This window comes from Centropristis striata, chromosome 19 (assembly GCF_030273125.1).
Source record: "Centropristis striata isolate RG_2023a ecotype Rhode Island chromosome 19, C.striata_1.0, whole genome shotgun sequence".
In the NCBI taxonomy this organism is placed as follows: Eukaryota; Metazoa; Chordata; class Actinopteri; order Perciformes; family Serranidae; genus Centropristis; species Centropristis striata.
In genome coordinates, this window is record NC_081535.1 from 4,366,216 (window position 1) to 4,386,718 (window position 20,503).

The 20,503-nt window shown below is 36.1% G+C and overlaps 1 protein-coding gene across 1 annotated transcript; it reads left to right on the forward strand.

The window, feature by feature from the left end:
• Positions 1-893: 893 nt before the first annotated feature.
• Positions 894-19,903, forward strand: skor2 (SKI family transcriptional corepressor 2). The gene is made up of 9 exons (XM_059358219.1): positions 894-1,110; positions 3,373-5,412; positions 6,113-6,176; positions 6,999-7,076; positions 12,341-12,406; positions 13,497-13,595; positions 14,457-14,524; positions 17,606-17,669; positions 19,096-19,903. Exons 2-8 carry the CDS (start codon positions 3,403-3,405, stop codon positions 17,660-17,662), a joined length of 2,442 nt encoding a protein of 813 aa, XP_059214202.1. The 5' UTR covers positions 894-1,110; positions 3,373-3,402; the 3' UTR covers positions 17,663-17,669; positions 19,096-19,903.
• Positions 19,904-20,503: the final 600 nt, after the last annotated feature.

The window sequence follows — 20,503 nt, forward strand, 5'->3', positions numbered from 1 at the left end:
AACAGCCCACAGTTAACATATGGGGCACATTTTCCATGCACGCACACACTTCTGGGTCTACCTTTAACCTTAAAACGATACAACTCATTCTGTTTATATTCTGCTCCCAAATGCCTCTAATATCTGACACATCCCAGATCCTATAGTACGTTATTTCTGGCTTAAACTGGCTGTTACACAATCAGGAGGTCAGGATGTGACCTTTAACTAAAGCAGAAGACTGGGATATAAAAGTAACAATAAAATATACCACTTGTAACATAAAATATACATTAGCTGCAATGTTGCTAGTCCTAAATTATGAGAGAGGTCAGTTAGTTCTTATTATATGGGTTTCAACCACTGTTTTTTTTTTTCATGCACAAAGGTCTATATTTCAGGTTCATGAGTGTTTCCGTCCACCAGTGCTGTTAGTTTGGTCTTTACGGGTCTTTTTTCTCTTTTTATTAGATAGTGACAGAGAGACGGGTCGGCCTGGATTCGAACCCGCGTCCTCCGCTGCGACACCGATTTAGCAGTCTACCTGTGAGCTGCTGGGACGTGTTTGCACTTGTTCGGTGTTTGAATGGCAGTTAGGAAAAAAAAGGTCATTTTGGCTGTTTGGCGGGATGTGAAGGAGAGGAGGCATAAAGTGTGTGCGTGGGCGTGTGTGTGTGAAACTGTGCGCGTGTGTATGTGTGTGTGAAAGTGTTTGTAGGCTATGTGTGTGTCTTGGATGGTGGGCTGAGCTCGCGCTGCACGCCAATCAAAAACGAGGCAGGTGCGCGTGGTGAGAGAGAGAGAGAGAGAGAGAGAGAGAGAGAGAGAGAGAGAGAGAGAGAGAGAGAGAGAGAGAGAGAGAGAGAGAGGAGAGAGAGGATTAGGGCGCGTGGTGTCTCTGAAAAGCGAATAAAACCGGCGCGAGCGCCGCAGTTTACTCACATCTGAGAGCGCGCGGTCGACTGCACCGAGTCCATGTTTTTAACGGATATAACTCGGTGAAATGTGTCCGTGTGCGTGATTAAAATGAGTTTCTTTTTGTCGAGATATGTAGGATAAATCGATTTCTGTCGCGACGGGATTATTTTTGGACGCAGTGACCGTTTTGGGGAGTATTGTCGGGAGTCAGAGGTAAGAGCTGCTGTAAAGTTAGAGCGAAAAATGTTGGCTGGAAAAAAAAAGACTATCTTATACGCACTTTATTAAAACTGGGACGGACTTTAAAAGTGATTTTAAGACGATAAATGCATGATGGGAAATGTGGAGCATTCCGTTACTTAGTTTAAAATGAATGTGGGCCAGGTTCGTACACTATTAGGCTATTATATTTATTATCTTGTTGTTATTATTATTAATATTATTACTGTAGGCTTGTTGTTTTTATTGTCGCTTTTTTGTTACTCTATAAATTAATATGTCTGCCTTTAATATTCTTCCAATGATAAACACGAAGCCTGTTCTCGTTTAACAATGTCTTACTTTTACTTTGCAATTAAACTTCTGAACGTCTGAACTGAAATTCTACATATTTAAATTATATTATGTTCAATAAGTTAGAGTAATATCTGCTCGGTGGTTTTATTTGCTCTCGCGTACTGCTCCGTTTGTTGTTTTACCCTCATAATTCCACCATATTAGTTTTTATTGCGCTGTAATAAATTGTTCCAATTCAAAACGACGCCGTTCTGTTTAATACAAACACCCTGTAATTCTGTTTTTTATTTTATTTTGCTGTTGTCGTGATGCGCTTTCTTGCAGTATAATCATAAATATATTAACATGTTATTTGTTCAAACTAACATTTCCTGAAATTATTAATTTTTAAAAATAATGAAATGTTTTTTTCTGTTTCTGTTAGTATGTTTTTTGTTCTTCAAGAAGAAAATACTTTTAATACTGATGTGTCGTAGGTAACAATATCATTTCTAAAATCTAGAAATAAAGATATTACCTTTATGAAAAACTTAGGCCTATTTTTCGAAATAATAAAACTTATTCACCACTAAGCATTATTTATTTATTACAAAGTGAAAAGTGTGCTTTGTATTATACAATTTGTTGTTTAAATAATAGCACAATTATTTTTAATGTCACACATTACATGAAAAAGTCCAGTTAAATGTACTTTTCTTCACAGTAAATCCTGTGATAATGATTTTTATGATATATAGATATTTAGACAGTGTGCCACCTAAATGTGACTCCACATCAAAGAGCCAAATTCAAACTTGTTATAGGAAAATGAGAATGAAAAAATAGTTGAACAAAACTGTAACTGATTTTTGCAACAACAAAAAAAGAAAGGATTAAAAAAAGCCTCTTAAACTACCTTAAAATTCTGTTCATGCTGTCTGTGTGTTTCCTTTTATTTAAGTGGTAGTCAAGAATTATGGTATCACAATCTAGAATAATTCAAATACTAAAATATGTCACAACACAAAATTCAAATATAAATTGTGCCTTTATGTTTTGGTGTAAATGTGGATAATGATAGATATAGTGATATGGATGTAATAGTGTGTTATCTTCTTTTATATTTGTTCATTGGCCAACAAGTGTTAAACACACACGCGGACAAACACTTATTTAATTTAGAGCTGTTTCATTTTCGATCAAATACATTTATTTAGTGATGTTTCTGATGCAGAGGAACTACAAAAAAACATACTTGTATTTGCTGCCAACATGTTAATTCAGTATTTCTTCATTTAGCTTATAATTTTGCTTTGATTTAATACTTTTCTAAGTTCACATGACAAATCAAAAATATGTATTTTGTTGTGTAATTGAAGTGTTTTAAAGTGTATCCAGTTCCTTAAAGAAAGAAAATACATTTTGGTGGGTATTAGTTAAATTTAAATTAATTGCATTAAATTAAATATAATATTTTAATATGTCCTTTTTCTTCTCTTCTTCTTTTTTTTTGTCAAATTCTACACACCATCAAAGTATTTTTGTGCACACTTCCATGGTGAAATTATAGCCTATTCTATGTGATTTATCTAGAAATCATCAATCAACACACAAACATGATGTGTGTGTGTGTAATTGAGGAATATTTTATGTTTTTAAAAAGATAATAATAAATACATTTACATTTACATTTAGTCATTTAGCAGATGCTTTTATCCAAAGCGACTTACAGGAAGAATGTACATTTAGGTGACTGCTCATCTTAGAAAAAGATACAAAAGACCCAGTTCAACATTTGACAAAAAAAGAACATTGCAATATTTATATTGCAACTAACTTCAAAATGACTTTGTGTTATCAGAAATCTTTCCAATTTCTCTTCACAGTTTAGCAGATCAGACACCGGTGCAATAAGAGCTGTTAGTGCATCAATAAGTGAATAACAAGTGAATCTTTCTTCCTCCGTTTCTTTTCCTGCAGGTCATTCTACAAATCGTTTTTTCTCCAAGAATGGACAAAAGCCATCTTTCGGGCGCTAATGACATCATAATGACGAGCTCAACAGGCCCGTACCAGCAGGAGCCCCTGACCCCCCCCAGACCCGCCCACCACCACTCCTCTTCCTCCTCTTTATCCTCGCCGTCTCCTTCCTCCTCCTCGCCGCTCAAGCCCAACCAGGTGGGCCAGGTCATCCTGTACGGCGTCCCCATCGTCTCGCTGGTCATCGACAACAACGAGAGGCTCTGCCTGGCGCAGATCTCCAACACGCTGCTCAAGAACTACAGCTACAATGAGATCCACAACCGCCGCGTGGCGCTGGGCATCACCTGCGTCCAGTGCACGCCGGTCCAGCTGGAGATCCTTCGCCGCGCCGGCGCCATGCCCATCTCGTCACGCCGCTGCGGCATGATCACCAAGCGAGAAGCCGAGCGCCTCTGCAAGTCCTTCCTGGGGGAGAACGCGCCGCCGAAACTCCCCGACAACTTCGCCTTCGACGTGACGCACGAGTGCGCCTGGGGTTGCCGTGGCAACTTCATCCCTGCACGCTACAACAGCTCCAGGGCCAAGTGCATCAAGTGCTCCTTGTGCAACATGTACTTCTCCCCGAATAAGTTCATTTTCCACTCGCACCGCACGCCGGACGCCAAGTACACGCAGCCGGACGCCGCCAACTTCAACTCCTGGCGACGACACCTCAAACTCTCCGACAAACACCCGGCGGACGAGTTGGTGTACGCGTGGGAAGACGTGAAAGCGATGTTCAACGGAGGCAGCCGGAAGAGAGCGCTGCCTTCTTCTTCCCATTGTGGCTCTATGGGTTCTATGAAGACCCTGCCAGGTTCTGTGGTGCCTCACATGATGGGACCCGACCTCGGCGCTCAGAAAAGATCCCGCTTCGAAGACGAGGACGACCTGGACGGAGGCAGTCTGTCTCCCCGTAAGACGCCACGCAGCTACCCCGTCATCCCCGTCCCCAGCAAAGGCTTCGGCATGCTGCAGAAGTTCCCTCCCACGTCGCTCTTCCCCTCGCCGTACCCCTTCCCGGCGTTCGGCCTCTGCCAGCAGAAAAAAGACGACAGCGACGTGTCGGCGGGGCAGAAAGGAGCGGGGTTGTCGGGTCTTTTATGGCCCGGACGCAAAGACACGTTTTACCCTCCTTTCTGCATGTTTTGGCCCCCGAGGGCCGCCGGAGGAATCCCGGTCCCGACCTACCTGCAGCCCCAGCCCAGCGCGCTCTCCTCCCTGGCGGACAACCCGTCTCTGAGGCAGGCCTTCCTGGATCTCTCAGACCACCCCAGCGAGCCCGGAGCTGTCGCCGGCAACGGGAATAGTGTCACGGCAACCATGGCGCCCGGCAATGGGGCCGCCACCCCCAGAGCCGGGCTGTTTGACCCAGAGTGCACGACCGTGGCCCCCGAGCACCGCCCCGTGACATCATCAGAAGGCTGGCTCAAACTCCTGGACGCCCCGACCCTGCAGACCAGGAAGCCCAGCTACGGCTCGGCCTTCCGACCCGTCGTCAAGGACGCGGAGAGCATCGCCAAGCTCCATAGCAACGGGGGAGGAGGAGTCGCCGGGGCCGCAGAGGAGGACTTCGGGGTGGTGGCGGTGTCCAGGTCGGACCGCCACCACCGGCTGTCGCCCAGCAGCAGCTGCAGCTACGGGAGCGAAAGCGGCGGCGACGGAGAGGAGGCGGAGGGAGCGGAGAGCGAGGAGGAGGGGGAGGTGGACGTGGAGTCGTCGAAACAGGAGGACGAGGAGGAGGGGGGGGGCTTCATCACAAGCAGGCCGCCGCCACAGACTCAAACCAACCTGTACCTCGCCGCGTTGAGCGACAGCCACGGAGAGGAGCGGGGGAAGGAGAGAGGGAGTGGCGCCGCGTACGCCAACGCCTCCCCTCGCTCCTCCTCGGACGCCGTCCAGCAGGAGTCCCCCTGCAGCCTGCCGGCCTCCCCGACCGCCAGCCTGCCTCTCTCCAGCTCCACCCCTCCTCACCGAGAGGACCCGGCTTACAAAAACGTAAATATCCCCCCCAGGCCACTTTAGCTAATTATTATTTAAATGGTGCTGCAGTCAGGCAGTGATGTGATCTGCATAAGCAGATTGATCGGCTGGTTTCTCCCTCTAGAAATTGAAACAGTCACCCCGTTCTGATCCCGGCTAATAGGCCCAGGTGTGGATTGTTTAATGGCCACGCTGTGTTTGTTCTCCCTCTGTCACCCCAGCCTGTTAGGGCAACTCTAATCTTTAACCTGTCGACTCCCACATTAACCAGAGGGAGAGAGCGGGGAGTCGAGTTATGAGTGAGGAGCATAGAAGTTAAATCATTAATTTAGTAAAATACTGCAAAGAGACGAGCAGGAATAAAAAAAAAAAGTCGACCATGTGCTTCAAATTGGACCGTTACAAGTTGATGCTACAACTGGTTGATAAATAACAAAACGCCAACAAGAAATAAATTACATTCTTTACAACAACAAAAAATCCAAGTCATTATAAGATGGATTTCATTAAATGGAAAATATGTTAAGAATAAAAAAAGGAAACCCATGTTTATATTAACAATAACCATAATTTCAAAGAATCAAAATTAACAAAGCCATTACTCTGCCTTATAGGACTTATGTTCTGCTCTGTTTTAATGCTTTTTTTGATGATGCATGACATGATATGATATCCTAACCGCTATATATATTTATATTTTTTATTTTTTTTACAGGTTCACAAAAATAGAGATGAAGGACTACCTGTGTACGCAACCAAAGACAACTCCAGCATTTCTGGTGAGCAAAGACATTTTCATCTTTTATTTAAAAAGAAAAACCTGTTTCAATTAAATATAATTAAAAATAAATAAATATAAAACTGTAGATTGCATGCTGGATGGAGATGAATAGTTTTTAGAAATACTGTTTGACATGTTTGCTTTATAAGTATAATTTGTAAAAAAAATCACATCAGTTTTGTGTAAATCACCTTTTCACACTGTAGAAAAACTCTTCTTTTAAAAGTTAAAATACATATTTCACTATTAAGCATTTGCAAGAAACAAACAACAGTTTCTCTGTCATATATAATAAACTACAAATAGAGTACAATAATCTAAAAAAAAAAACCCACTTTGTTTTCTCTGCGGTTTGTTTTTTTTCACTCCATCTTTCACCCTACAGTTGTTTTACAACGTGTTGGTTTCATCAAATGTTTGAACAGGTTTTTACACCGTTTCATCAAATAGCATTACACCATCTATTTCAGCAAACTGTTACACACTATCTGTTTCATCAGACGTCTGACTCAGTTGTATTATAGCATCTTTGTTTCATTTAGTGTCTGAGTGAGTGGTTTTATAGTGCCTCTGTGTCCCTGCGAGGCTCATATTCCTGTGACGTTTCATTTGCTCCTCTCATCTCCCACTCGGACCCTTTTTTTTTCCGCTGGAGAAAATGTCTTGTGTGTGTGTGTGTGTGTGTGTGTGTGTGTTTGCACAAAGGACACACACCATGCGCACACTTAGTTATCTCCATGTGTCCGGATAACCAGCTCAACCAATGGGCCTTACTGAAACTCTCTTCCTGTCTGTGTCTCCGTCTCGTTTTCTCTCTCAGATGAAAACAAAGAGCAGAATAGTTTCTTTGTAGCGGAGAGTGAGACGTCGGCGCCCGACTACTGGAGGGAAAGCTCAGGTACCGATACTTGTTTATGTGTTTTTGTGGTTGCAGAGCAGCTTTAGATGTTATAACAACAACTTAATCAATTAAGAAAACTCACCAGAATACTAAAATGCAATATTATGTACACTGAAATGTGTAATTATTAGGATGGAAAGGTTAATTTAAATGTCTCGAGTGTAATTTTTGTATCTCACATCACAGGAAAAAATCTGAGGTCTTAATCCAATCCACTTTATTTATTTAAATATTTTTTTTAATTTTAGCAAACACAAGGTTTCCAAAGTGCTGCACAAACAATACATAGGTAACACAATACAAAGAGATGTTGTAAACAATAGAACAGTAAAATGCAATAAGATAAAATAAATTAAAAATAGAATCATAAAATCAACATAATGAAATCAAAACGTCAGGAAATAATAATTAAAAATGTTTTTGTACACTTCCCCTAAAACCTGAAGTTTTTAGGCGTCTTCCGCCATGATTTTGTGTCTTTTTTTTAGTCATTTTGTGTCTATTTCTGGTCATTTTGTGTCTTTTTTTGGTCGTTTTGTATCTTTTTTGGTCATTTTGTGTCTTTTTTTTGTCATTTTGTGTCTTTTTTTAATCATTTTGTGTCTTTTTTTAGTCGTTTTATGTCTTTTTTGGTCATTTTGTGTCTTTTTGTGTCTTTTTTTGGTCATTTTGTGTCTTTTTAGTCATTTTGTGTGTTTTTTTAGTCATTTTCTGCCTTTTTTTAATCATTTTGTGTCTTTTTTTTGTCTTTTTTTGTCTTTTTTTGTCTGTTTGTGTCTTTTTTTGTCATTTTGTGTCTTTTTTTTGGTCATTTTGTGTCTTTTTTAGTCGTTTTGTGTCTTTTTGTGTCTTTTTTTTTGTCATGTTGTGTCTTTTTTAGTCGTTTTGTGTCTTTTTTGCTCATTTTGTGTCCTTTTTTGGTGATGATTTCAGTTCTGTCAAGTTCTGGAAAAGTCCCATGTTGACACTCCCACATGTATTCTGATGCATTTCATTGGCCAAGAGACTGAAAATAGGTGGAAAAAACTCCAAATTCTACAAAACGACGTATCAGCTTTTCCCAACTTAAATGGGTTAAACCTTTTTTTTTGTTGTTTTTACGCATATGTCACAATGGTTTTTCTTCCCTAATTACACAGATGAGAGTGAGAATAGTTAAATCAGTCGGAGAAGACTCCTCAGTCTGCACCTCCTCCTCCTCCTCCTCCTCCTCCTCTCCGTCTCTGTGAGTTAAGGGATTCATATAAATACAAGGAGATGAAACAGCAGAGGAAAGCTGCTGAGCTCCTGCATGCCGCCGCTCTGCCACGGCTGCTCTCTTTAGCGCCGTTGTCGCCGGGGCCGTTACTCTTAGGGGGGCCGTTATAGTTCAACAAGAAAACATCAGCTCAGAGATAAGCAGCCGCGCTGGCAATCTCCATCCTAGACCCATATCGCTGCCGACATAATTGCCTTTTTTTTCCCCTCCTCAGCGCAAAAAAACCCCTTTCCCGTTTGAAAAAGATCACAGCTTATTGCCTTTTTATATCTGTCAGGAAGACATTAAAAGTGCTTTATGACATCTGTGCCAACATTTATATCTACCCCCCCCCCCCCCCCCTTCCCTCAACCCCCACACACACACACCGTAATGATCCCTGCGCATAATGTATAATGTATTTCGAAAAATTACACGAAACAAATTAAATGAGACCACCTTTCCCCTGATTGCCAAACGTCTCCCTGGGCGGTGGGAAGCTCTACGTGATTAGAAGGCCTGATTCCTCCGAGTCCCCCCCTCCTCCTTCCTCTCCACTGTCTTTAAACTCTCCCTCTGTTTCTAGGGAGAAAAAATAATCTAATTTTCCATTTATGTAATGCAAACCGCCTTGGCTTTGACTATTCACGGTTAATTGACTGTCAAACGAGGTTGTTATCCTCGGGCACTGTCTGCAAATTTGCTTGTCAAATGAGACAGAGAGAGGAGAGGAAAGGAGAAAAGAGGAGAAGAAGAGAGGAGAAGAGGAGAGCTCTCTCTGCTCTAAATGAGAGAAAAAGAGAGAGAGAAACATGGGGAGGCTTAAGGAGCCTCGATATGAAATGACTGGAGGAGAATATACATATCGAGTTTGTTGGATCGCTTCATTTAAGGCGCACGATGCCTCATTGTCACAATTCAGACGTCGGCACAAACATAAACTCAACTCACAATATGGATTCTTTCAAACTGGTTAGATTTGAAAAAACAGCATGTTGGTTTAACCCTCTGGAGTCCATCTATTTATTGAAAAAACATGTTTTATTTACAGTAATAACTTTATTTATATATGATATGTACTAGGGGTGTGCCATATCGTATCGTTCACAATAATATCGGTATATTTTTTTTATGGTTAATAAAAATGCAAATCATGATATTGGCAACGTTCTTACTTCTTGATGTAGTGGTTAAAGTTGTTTTAATCACAAAAAGCTACTTACTCCCTGTCACTAAACACATGCAGCTTTCAAAATAAGAGCACAGTGTGTTAAGAGAATCCACCACAGAATTAAACAAGAAGACTGTCAAAATAAGATGCCTTAAATAAAACATACAAGAACCTTTATTCTCATTTACAAAATTTAATTAAAAAACGGAACCCCTAAATGGTTATTTTTATTATTTTCTCATACTCAAGTGTCAAGAGTAAATTTTTTTGTATTTGGCAACTGTTGAGATTTGCACTTCAAACTACATTTTAGATTTTTAATTATTTATACAGACTAAAAAAAATCATATTTTCTATATCTTTTTAAGTATTTCCTAATATCGTCAAGAATATCAAGTTTGGCAAGTGTGCCATTTATGTTTCTAGACCATTTTTAAAATGTGAATTTTCTTTCTACAATGAAAACTATTACTTTTTTTAATTTACATGCAAATAGACTGTTTCATAGTTTTATTATTTATTATTATTTCTGCTGTTTTCTGTATAAAAATGGTTTTAGAAAATGGTACATTCCCATAGACACCTGTGTCTTTTGCTTTTATTTTGGGTTCCTGGCAGCTTTATACTTTGTTAATTAAAATAAAATGAAAAATCTGACTGAAAGATGATAAACAGAGACAGAAATTAATGCATATGAAGCTGACAAATTTCAACCAAAATCTCCTGGACTTCACAGTTTTAAAGCAACAAGTAGATTTCCTCCAGCAGTCAGAAGCTTTAAAAAAAAGTACACAGATTAAATTTACAGTATGTGAAATGCTGTTTTACATTACAGTTGCTCCGTCCTTGTGCAGATTTTATAACCACTACTAGATTAAGATAACAATTATTCAATTAATAGAACAATAGTCCATTATTTAATTAATCGTCAACTATTTTGATAATCGAATTATTGTTTTTAGCAGTTTTTTTTAAAGTCCAAATTCTCTGATTTCAGCTTCTTCAATGTGAATATTTCTGGTTTCTTTGTTCCTTTATGACTGAATATCTCTTTGGTTTGTGGACAAAACGAGATTTTAAGAACGTCATCTTGTGGTTTGGGAAACACTGATTGATATTTTTAAACATTTTATTGACCAAACAACTAGTCAATAATGAAAATAATCGTTAGTTGAAGCCCTAACCACGAATAAAGGTAAAAAAAGAAATAGCATTAGTAACAAAATAATGCAATTACAGACAATTATACAGTTACCTGCAAGCTTGCTCTTTTTTTCTTCTTCTTTTTAAAAGCAAATTTAGTGGAATGGCTTTTTTTTTTTTTTACAGCACAGGCCTTCGCTTCAGTTCTACAAGCCACAATATTGATTTTCTCTCATTTCTGAATGCAAGAGGACTCCTTTTGTTTTCTTAATAGAAAGCAATATGATCTAACAGCAAGCAGAGATTGAAGATGTCAGGGAGAGCGAGAGCAGTAAAGAGCTGTCAAACTGTTCCCGCTAACTTACACTGACACCTAGAGGCCAAAGAGTGAATTACAGTTCTCCTCCACAGACTGACGGAGCAGTTAGAGAGAGGAAGAGGCTTTAAATAAAGGACGCATAAATATATATTCAGACAGGATATGATTATGTGACTCTGATACATTTTGCATATGAAATATACTGTCTGATGTGGTAAAAATAACTGTTGTCGCCTCCATATATAACTGATGTACTGTAGGTTTGTCTGACATTAAGAAAAATTTAAATTAACCCTCTGGAGTCTCGAAAAGACTTGTTGCCTCCATCCAGACTAGAAAACAAAGCAGCGTGGAGCCCTACTGTAAATTTACCTCTAAAGTTCTGGCTGTAAACTCCATGAGGCCAGTTTCAGTTTGATGATGATATACCAAGTAAAACTGGAGACAAGCTCAAATATATTTAGTATAAAATGATAGAACTGGATGGAACCCTCTTATATGTTAGATTTGACTCCTTTGTTCACATTTGCAACATTTAAAATTCTTTATTGAGCATGATAGTGTTTTGAAAGTAAAAAAAAGATTCAAAATCACATTTTATGTTGGACTAAAGGACAAAAAAGACACAAAATGACAAAAAAAAAAAAAAAAGACTAAAAAAAGACACAAAGAGACACAAAATGACTAAAAAAGAAACAAAATGACTAAAAAAGACACAAAATGACTAAAACAAGAAACAAAATGACCAAAAAAAGACACAAAATGACTAAAAAAAGACACAAAATGACTAAAACAAGAAACAAAATGACTAAAAAAGACACAAAATGACTAAAACAAGAAACAAAATGACCAAAAAAAGACACAAAATGACTAAAAAAAGACACAAAATGACAAAAAAGACGCAAAATAACTAAAAAAGACACACAAAATGACCAAAAAAGGCACAAAAAGACACTGAAAGACACAAAAGACACACAATGACTGAAAAAAGCCACAAAAAAGACACAAAATGACTAAAAAAAGAAACAAAATAACCAAAAAAAGACACAAAATGACTAAAAAAAAGAAACAAAATAACCAAAAAAAGACACAAAATGACTAAAAAAAGACACAAAATGACCAAAAAAGGCACAAAAAAGACACAAAAAGTCACAAAATGACTAAAAAATACACAAAAACGTTTCTTTTTGGTTCAAAATGTTGATCCAGTAAGTCAGAATAAAAATCAATTATTATCAGGTCATATAGGTGAGGTTGTGCTGAAGAAAAAAATAGACCAACATGGCACTTAAACATTTTTTAAGTGGTGTATACAGGCAGGACGAAAAGGATTCAATAATGGACAAAATAGCCCAAAACTCCATAGAGTTAACTCTCTCCATGTTTTACAGGTGATCAGAACCAAGGTGCTGCCTCTCCTGTGCCGCTAAAGAAGGACGTAGAGAACATGGAAAAAGGTAAAGATTGTTCATTTGTGTAACACAGATTGTAGGTAAACAGTCCCACACTGCAAAGAAAAGGTGTTTCTAAAACCAGATAAAAACAGTCAATCTGAGGGAAATTATCAGATAATTTCACTTGACAAGATTTCTTAAATTAAGATAGTTAAATCTAGAAAGCATGTTGAACACTTAAAATGAGAAATTAACTCTTTAAACAAGATAAATTATCTAACACTTCTAAATCTAAAGTTGTTTTTTTTATCTTGGTAAGAACCAAATAATCATCAGGTCACTCTGCTCGGGCCAGTTCATCGCTGCTGGCAGCTTTAATTTTATCTCTTTTGTATATTTTTCGTCTTTTTTGGTCATTTTGTGACCAAAAGAAGATGTTGAAAGACACAAAATGACCAAAAAAAAGACACAAAAGACATAAAATCACCCAAAAAAAAGACACAAAAAGACATAAAATGACAAAAAAAGAAACAAAAGACGTAAAATCACCACACAAAAAAAGACACAAAACTTTTTTTTTTTATATTTGTAAGAATCAAATAATTGTCAGTGCACTCTGCTTGGGCCAGTTCATCACTGCTTGCAGCTTTAATTTTATCTCTTTTGTACATTTTTTGTCTTTTTTTGGTCATTTTGTGACCAAAAGAAGATGTTGGACACAAAATGACCAAAAAAATCACAAAAAGACATAAAATGACAAAAAAACAAAACAAAAAAACACCAAAAAAGACACTTTTTTTTTATCTTGATAAGAAAAACAAATAATCATCAGGTCACTCTGCTCGGGCCAGTTCATCGCTGCTTGCAGCTTTAATTTATCTTGTTTTAAGAGTTAATTTCTTATTTTAAGTGTTCAACATGCTTATTTCTAGATTTAACAATCTTAATTTAAGAAATCTTGTCAAGGTAAATTATCTGTCCATGCAGCAAGATCATTTTCCTCAGTTTTAGTGTTTTTATCTTGATTTTAGACACACCTTTTTTGCAGTACAGTCCTCTCAGCTGGATTGACTATAAGATATAACACAATAACGATATATTTCACTGTATTTGCTCTCTTTCATATTTTTATTTCTCCTTCCTGGTTCGGCAGAGGAGCTGCAGAAGGTTCTGCTGGAGCAGATCGACTTCAGGAGGAGACTGGAGCAGGAGTTTCACGCTCTGAAGGGCACCTCGCCATTTCCTGTCTTCCGTAAGTCTGTTTTTTTATTTTTTTAAATTATTATTACTCACCTCGCTTTCCTTTCCAGTTCTCTGAAGGGCAACTTCTCCTTCTCTTGTCTTTTCCAAAGTTCCTCCCCCTCTCTTACATTTCTCTTCCCCCCAATTTAACCCATAAGAACCCAGAAAAACCCATTTATCCTTAAAGGAAAATTAAAGGAAAACTACCCTTAAATGTCAAAGATCCATGATGTGACATATATGTTACAGTGTTTATGGTATTTATTATTTTAAAATTAATAAACTCGACACCTTTTCTGCTTACAGAAACACAAATTTGCCTTTTTTCTCTGCATCTTAACAACATATATATATCAAAATTGTGACATTAATCGTGCAACAAATTCCTTTCCAGATTTGTTTAAACAGCAAAAATAATAGAGTGCCCTATTACTAATATTTGTTATTGTTACATATACGTCACATCATGTTTTCCATGATGATTTTAGGTTAAAAGTAAACTGTTTTATATATTAATTTGTTCAGGAAATATGGTCAAAACAGGTTAAATGCAATAAAGGACACCATTTTAACAGATTAGAATTGTTAAATGGGTTTTAACTTAGCCAAGTAACAATAAAAAATCTTTTTAAAATGAACTTTTTCACATTTCTGTTTCCAGTCATAGCCACATTTTTCACATAAAGCTGATTATGGGAGATTATAGAAGATTTTATATATTATAGAAGTGTTTGTGACACCCGTGTCACCATTGGTTCTTATGGGTTAACCTTCATCCTTCATCAGCTGTGTTATAATGTCTAACACTTGATCAGTTTACACAAATAACAGCACCGCTCAGGCTAATCATAGATTGTTGCGCTAATTTCAGATAATTTCCAGGACCAGATGAAACGAGAGCTCGCCTACAGAGAAGAGATGGTCCAACAGTTACAGATGGTAAGACTTCTAATGACACAATCAGTGATAACCACTGATGGAAAATAAATATCATCCCTACGCCATTAAACGACAAATAAAACACCCTCTTTTAGATGAAAAAACAGCCTCACTGTTCGCTCTGGAAAGAAAAAAAACAATCTTGGTAATCATTTTTGAGAGAGAATATAATTAAGACTAATTATGAAGCACTTTTCAGTCAAATATATAGTTACACAGTTTGATAAGGAAAAGAGGAAATCAAAAATGCATGAAGAAATGGGACAATAATAACCCAATTAACACTACAATAGACTGCATACAAAGTCTAACTGCAGTAACTAGAAAAGGGTAAAACTGAGGAAAAACTGCTTTAAAGTTTTTTAATTGGCCAGCTAATTGAGTTATAGGAATGTGATATAACACTTATTTTTACATGTACTGATGATGTCATTTTTATGCTAAAAAATCATGATGATTTATTTGACCTTTGACCCCAAAAATGTAGTTACTGTAGTAACTCTGGTTTTGCTGTAAAATGTTCTAATAATGATGCAGCTTTTATGGTTTTTTTCCAAAAATATTTTTATTGAAAAATACAATAAGAAATATTTCCAATTACAGGAATACAATTAAATTATCCTTTTCTTATTTTTTTATACATAAATGTATATGTAATCAGTCACATATACACATACGAAAATGAACAAAAACACTGATAAAATTGTGGGAAAAAAAGGAAAAATAATTTAATTAAATTACAGAGTTGCAATGTAGCCCCCCCCCCCCACCCCAAATAAATAAATAAATTAATTAAATGAATTAAATAAAAATGAAAACTCTTTCAAAATAGTTATGTTGTTGTCTTCTTTCAGATTTTATATTTTGTTTTTCACTGAATAAACATTTTCAAATAGATTTTGTTTTTGGTGTATTTAAAAGTGTTTAACAACTCGATTCTAAGATTTGTGTATTTTAGACTTAATATTATAAAGTAATGTTATATTTTAGTCTTAATATCATTTATCACACTTTTTTACTTCATCGCTATGTAAATTATAATTTCTCTTTCAAATAAACCGATAATTTCTATTATTTTTATGTTTGAATAAGTATATATATCCAAAGCAGACTGTGGTAAGTGCAATTACTGCTTTGGGTTTAAGTTGGATTTTGTGTTTTTTATATAATTATTTATCTGAAATAAAGCAAAATTGAAATCTAAAACTTTGTCACAAGATGAAACAGAAATCAAGGAGTTCATTTTTAGCCATAAATGTACTTACTGCAGTTAGACTTTGTAGGGCAGTGTCGGTATAAATATAAAACTAGAGCAGGAAACAAAAGAAGAATAAATCAAGTAATCAATAGAACCCGACCGGACTCTTCTCCTATTGCTTATTTGTCCATCAAACGACGGAGCCAATCACCTAGTTTGTCTTTCACGGGTGAGAAGTTCCTCTGCAGCCGTCTGACTGTTTCCGTCCACATCAATCAGCGGAGCAGCTGGCAGACAGGCTGACAGACTGTTTGTCTTTGCTTTCTGACACATGCAACAACTGTACACGCTCGTATGCACAAACCGCGCACGCTGCACCAAAACACACAAAAGAGCACGCTGCATTCATGTCACCATGAAGGCATCCAGGCTCATTTATAAGCGTGCACGTGCACAGTAAAGTGCACGTGCACGCAGAGGAAAAACATTCAGAATTTGACTAATGTGTCTAGAAGCAGCAGATGGATCTGTCTCGGAGTAATGACACATTAATTTCACACAGACATTCAAATGAACTCCGACAAAATTATAGATTTATGTTGCTGCGTTATGTTTGTGATTGAATATCACGCATAAACTTCACACGTCTCGCCTGGAATTTTTTGTTTCCCTTTTTTAAAGTACAACCCAAATTCCAAAAACACTGGGACGTTATCTAAAAAAAAACCCAGAATGTGATAATTTGTTAATCCTTTTTACATAATTCAATTTGAAATACTGTAAAAAAAAAAAATAATATGAAAAAGTCAGTGTATCGATATATTGATAAACCACATTTTCATTTATTTTTTTTAGTTATTTCCACATTTATTTTTGCATTTCCACATTTATTATTATATTTATAAATTACTCATTTTTACATTTAATTCCTTAATAATCTGATAAAACCATATTAAACCACACCTAAATTAAATAATGTGAAAAAAATTGAATTTTTATTTATTTATTGTATTTATATATATATATATATATATATATATATATTTATTATTATTATTATTATTATTATTATTATTATTATTATTAATAATATTTTCCCCCCACATTTAGTTATTATATTATAATATATTTCCACATTTATTTTTGTATTTCCACATGTAAATATTTATTTATTTATAGACTTATATATTTTTAATACATTTATTTATACATTTAATTCATAATCGATCAAAAAGTGATGTTTGCTCATTTACATTTTCAACATGAATGAATAAATTAAAAATATAAAAACAATTGTGGAAATGTAAAAATAAATGTAAATAACCCTAACCCTAACTAAATAAACAAACAAATGAAAATGTGGAAACAAATGAATAAATACAAAAATAATGCAGAGTGCACTGCAAATTATTTGTTTCTTACCAAAATTTAAAAAAAAAAACTTTAGATTTAGAAGTGTTAGATAATTCATCTTGTTTTAAGAGTTAATTTCTTATTTTAAGTGTTCAACATGCTTATTTCTAGATTTAATAATCTTAATTTAAGAAATCTTGCCAAGGTAAATTATCTGTCCATGCAGCAAGATAATTTCCCTCAGATTTACTGTTTTATCTTGTTTGTAGACACACCTTTTTTGCAGTGAACATTTAAAAACTAGACATTATTTTTTTAAATAATGTATGTACTATAGCTATGATGCAGCTATATACTGTAATTACCATGCAGCAAGATAATTTCCCTCAGATTTACTGTTTTATCTTGTTTTTAGACCTAGATCTTGTTTTGTTTAACACCTTTTTTGCAGTGTAGCTTTTATTTTATATATGTATGTATGTGTAAATCAGCATGAATCTAACATCGTCTCTATCTGTTGTTTCTTTCAGATTCCCTACGCAAACATCATCAGAAAAGAAAAGATCAGCTCCCATCTCAACAAGTAGCTGAAAGGTGACTGTTTCTTAATTAACTTGAAAATGCAGCTTATTTTTAGTAAAATATCACAACAGGGAAGATGTCAGATGAGGATATAAACACTTAATTATTTTTAACACAAAGCAGCTCGAGTAAGTTCAGCAAAGTTTAATTGCCTTTGAAATAGTTTTCAGAAGCTAGACTACATTTAGCCTGGATATGAGAGTGTGCAGCCAGACCAGCCCGTTATCTGCAAATTAAACTAGTTTTCTTTGCCCTAAGGTGGTGATTTAATGACAAATGGAGAAATTGAATTACTTTTTGGTGTTTAAGCTGCTTGAAAATAAGTTATCCTGGCCTGGCAAACTTCCTCTAATAGCTACAGTGTCAAGTTTTCACTAGTTAACCCTTAACTCAGGCCACAGAGTGTTAAATTTAACACTTTTTATGAGTTTATCTACTTCTCACGGAGTTAAATTACACTTTAAAAAGTGTTAATATTTTAACTCTTTAATAGTGTTAAATCTTTGACACCCTTGGTGTTGTTTTATGACACCACATAAGTGCACTTTTAACTCGAAATTGTGTTAATCCTCTTCACTTTGAGTGTTAATTTTTAACATACATCTTGTTAAATAATAATGATAATACATTGAGATACAATTGTGCAAAATATAACCTAAATGAACTAAAAGTTCCTTAATTTAAGAGAATTTTAACATACATTGTGTTATTTTTTATGACACATTAAAGTGTATTTTCAACACTAAAATCATGTTATTCCCTTTCACTAATGTGATAATTAACATTCATTGTTTTGTTTTACGATACATTAAAAGTGCATTCTGTCTTTAGCCGAACATACAAGTCACAAAATCTGAAAATCAACTCCAACTGAAGTGAATCTAACTCAGGTGTTAACATGTAACAAGTGTTAAAACAACTCCAGAATCAACACTCACCAGCTCAAAATGATCAACACTGAGAAAAACAACAATACAGATTTACTGGTGTTAACCAGTACACGACACTAAAGTTCAGATTCAGATTTATTTTATTGTCATTGCACAGAGAAACAAGTACTATGGCAACGAAATTAATAAGTAAGTGAGTGAGTAAGTAAAGTTTATTTATATAGCACTTTTCACAGATAAAATCACAAAGTGCTTTACAGAAGATAAAAAGAAAGAAATAAGATAGGGGAACATAAGACAATCAAACACAGTTAAAACACAATTTAAACACAATTTAAACAAAATGAAACATTTTTTTTAAATAAAATAATATGTACAATGCATGGTGGTCATTCAAATGCCTGTCTAAAAAGATAGGTCTTAAGGTGATTTTTAAAAGAAAATCAACCCGTCCAAAATGTATACTTAAACACATATAATATGACAGAGGTGGACAGGACAGGGAGAAAAGGACTTTTTATTTATTTATGTATTTATTGTCTTCACAGGCTGAGTCAACAAAGTCCCACGTGAGACGAGAAGCTGCCTGGATTTCTCAAGAAGAAAAAAGGTCACACAAAAAACTGACAGAGAAATATAGGAGAGACACGATCAGAAAGGAATAAGACGTTATAAAGTATATAAATACATTTCTTAAGTTTTCCTTGGACAGTGTTATTTCTGCCTCTGTGAATAGCCCTGCACTTGAACCTTGTCTGGTAAAAAAACACATTTGGACAGTTTGCTACCAGGCTGGTACAAACTTTCCTCCCTGTTTCCTTTTCCCCGGGTCCAGTTTGTTCCCTAAAAAGACTGTGAAAGTGAAAGGAACACAAACTGCCGATTCCAGAGGAAACAGAAAGACTCCTGCTCCAAAGCTTTACCCAAACAGGACCAAAGCAACTACAACCTTTTTCTCGTCTGCTGTGAATTTTAGGGCTGTTGAAAACCGCCAGAGAGGCCGTCATAGACTTTGTGAGAAAACTCTGAACTTTTCCGAGCTCTTAAAAGACGAAGAACAAGAAGAGAGAGAGTTCATAGAATCAGTAAGACGTGTTATTGTCCACGACTCGGACTGCTGCTGGCCCAAATGTACATAAGACACAAGACTGTGGACGAGGACGGACTTCACATTAAGCCTGTTGTTGCTATTGTTGTTGTTGTTGCCGTGGTAACACTTAATGGGAAGCCTAAAGAGAAACAAACCATATTGGCAACATTTGATCGCAAAGCGATTCTTTTCTTCATCGTGTCTAGTTTATTAGTTTATTTTACAACTTCTATGTGAAAACAAGGTAACACTCTATATTAAGGTCCTTGTAATAACCATTAATTAACAAGTAATAAGGCCTTATAAGATGCTTATTAACATTATTGTGTGTTTATAAGCTTATATAAGTGTTAATAATGGCATTACAAACACCCATGACCCACCCATTATGTCTTTGCCATGCCTTTATTAATCTTATTTTGTTTGCTTATTGATATTAAAATATACTTTATTGCTCATCTATTATAAGTTAACTTTAAGTTAACTATGCTTTTTGCAACTACCGGATCTAAAGCGAGAACAATGCCTTATTACTTGTTAATTAATGGTTATTAATGACCTTATTAAGCGTTACTGAAAACAAATCACCATAACCAAGAGGTCAGATGGAGGCGGTGACTTTAAAATGCACCCAATGTTAAAAATGTCAACAAAATGTCACTCAAAGAGACATTTACCAACCAGGAAAAGACTCAGAATGACCACAAAGACACATAAAATGACCAGAAAGAGACACAAAACTCTGCAAAATGACCAAAACAGTTACGAAAAAGGGGCAAAACAACTACAACGAGATATAATAGTATCACAAAGTGACACAAAATAACCACAAAAAGACCAAAATAATTAAAAATTCAACACAAAAC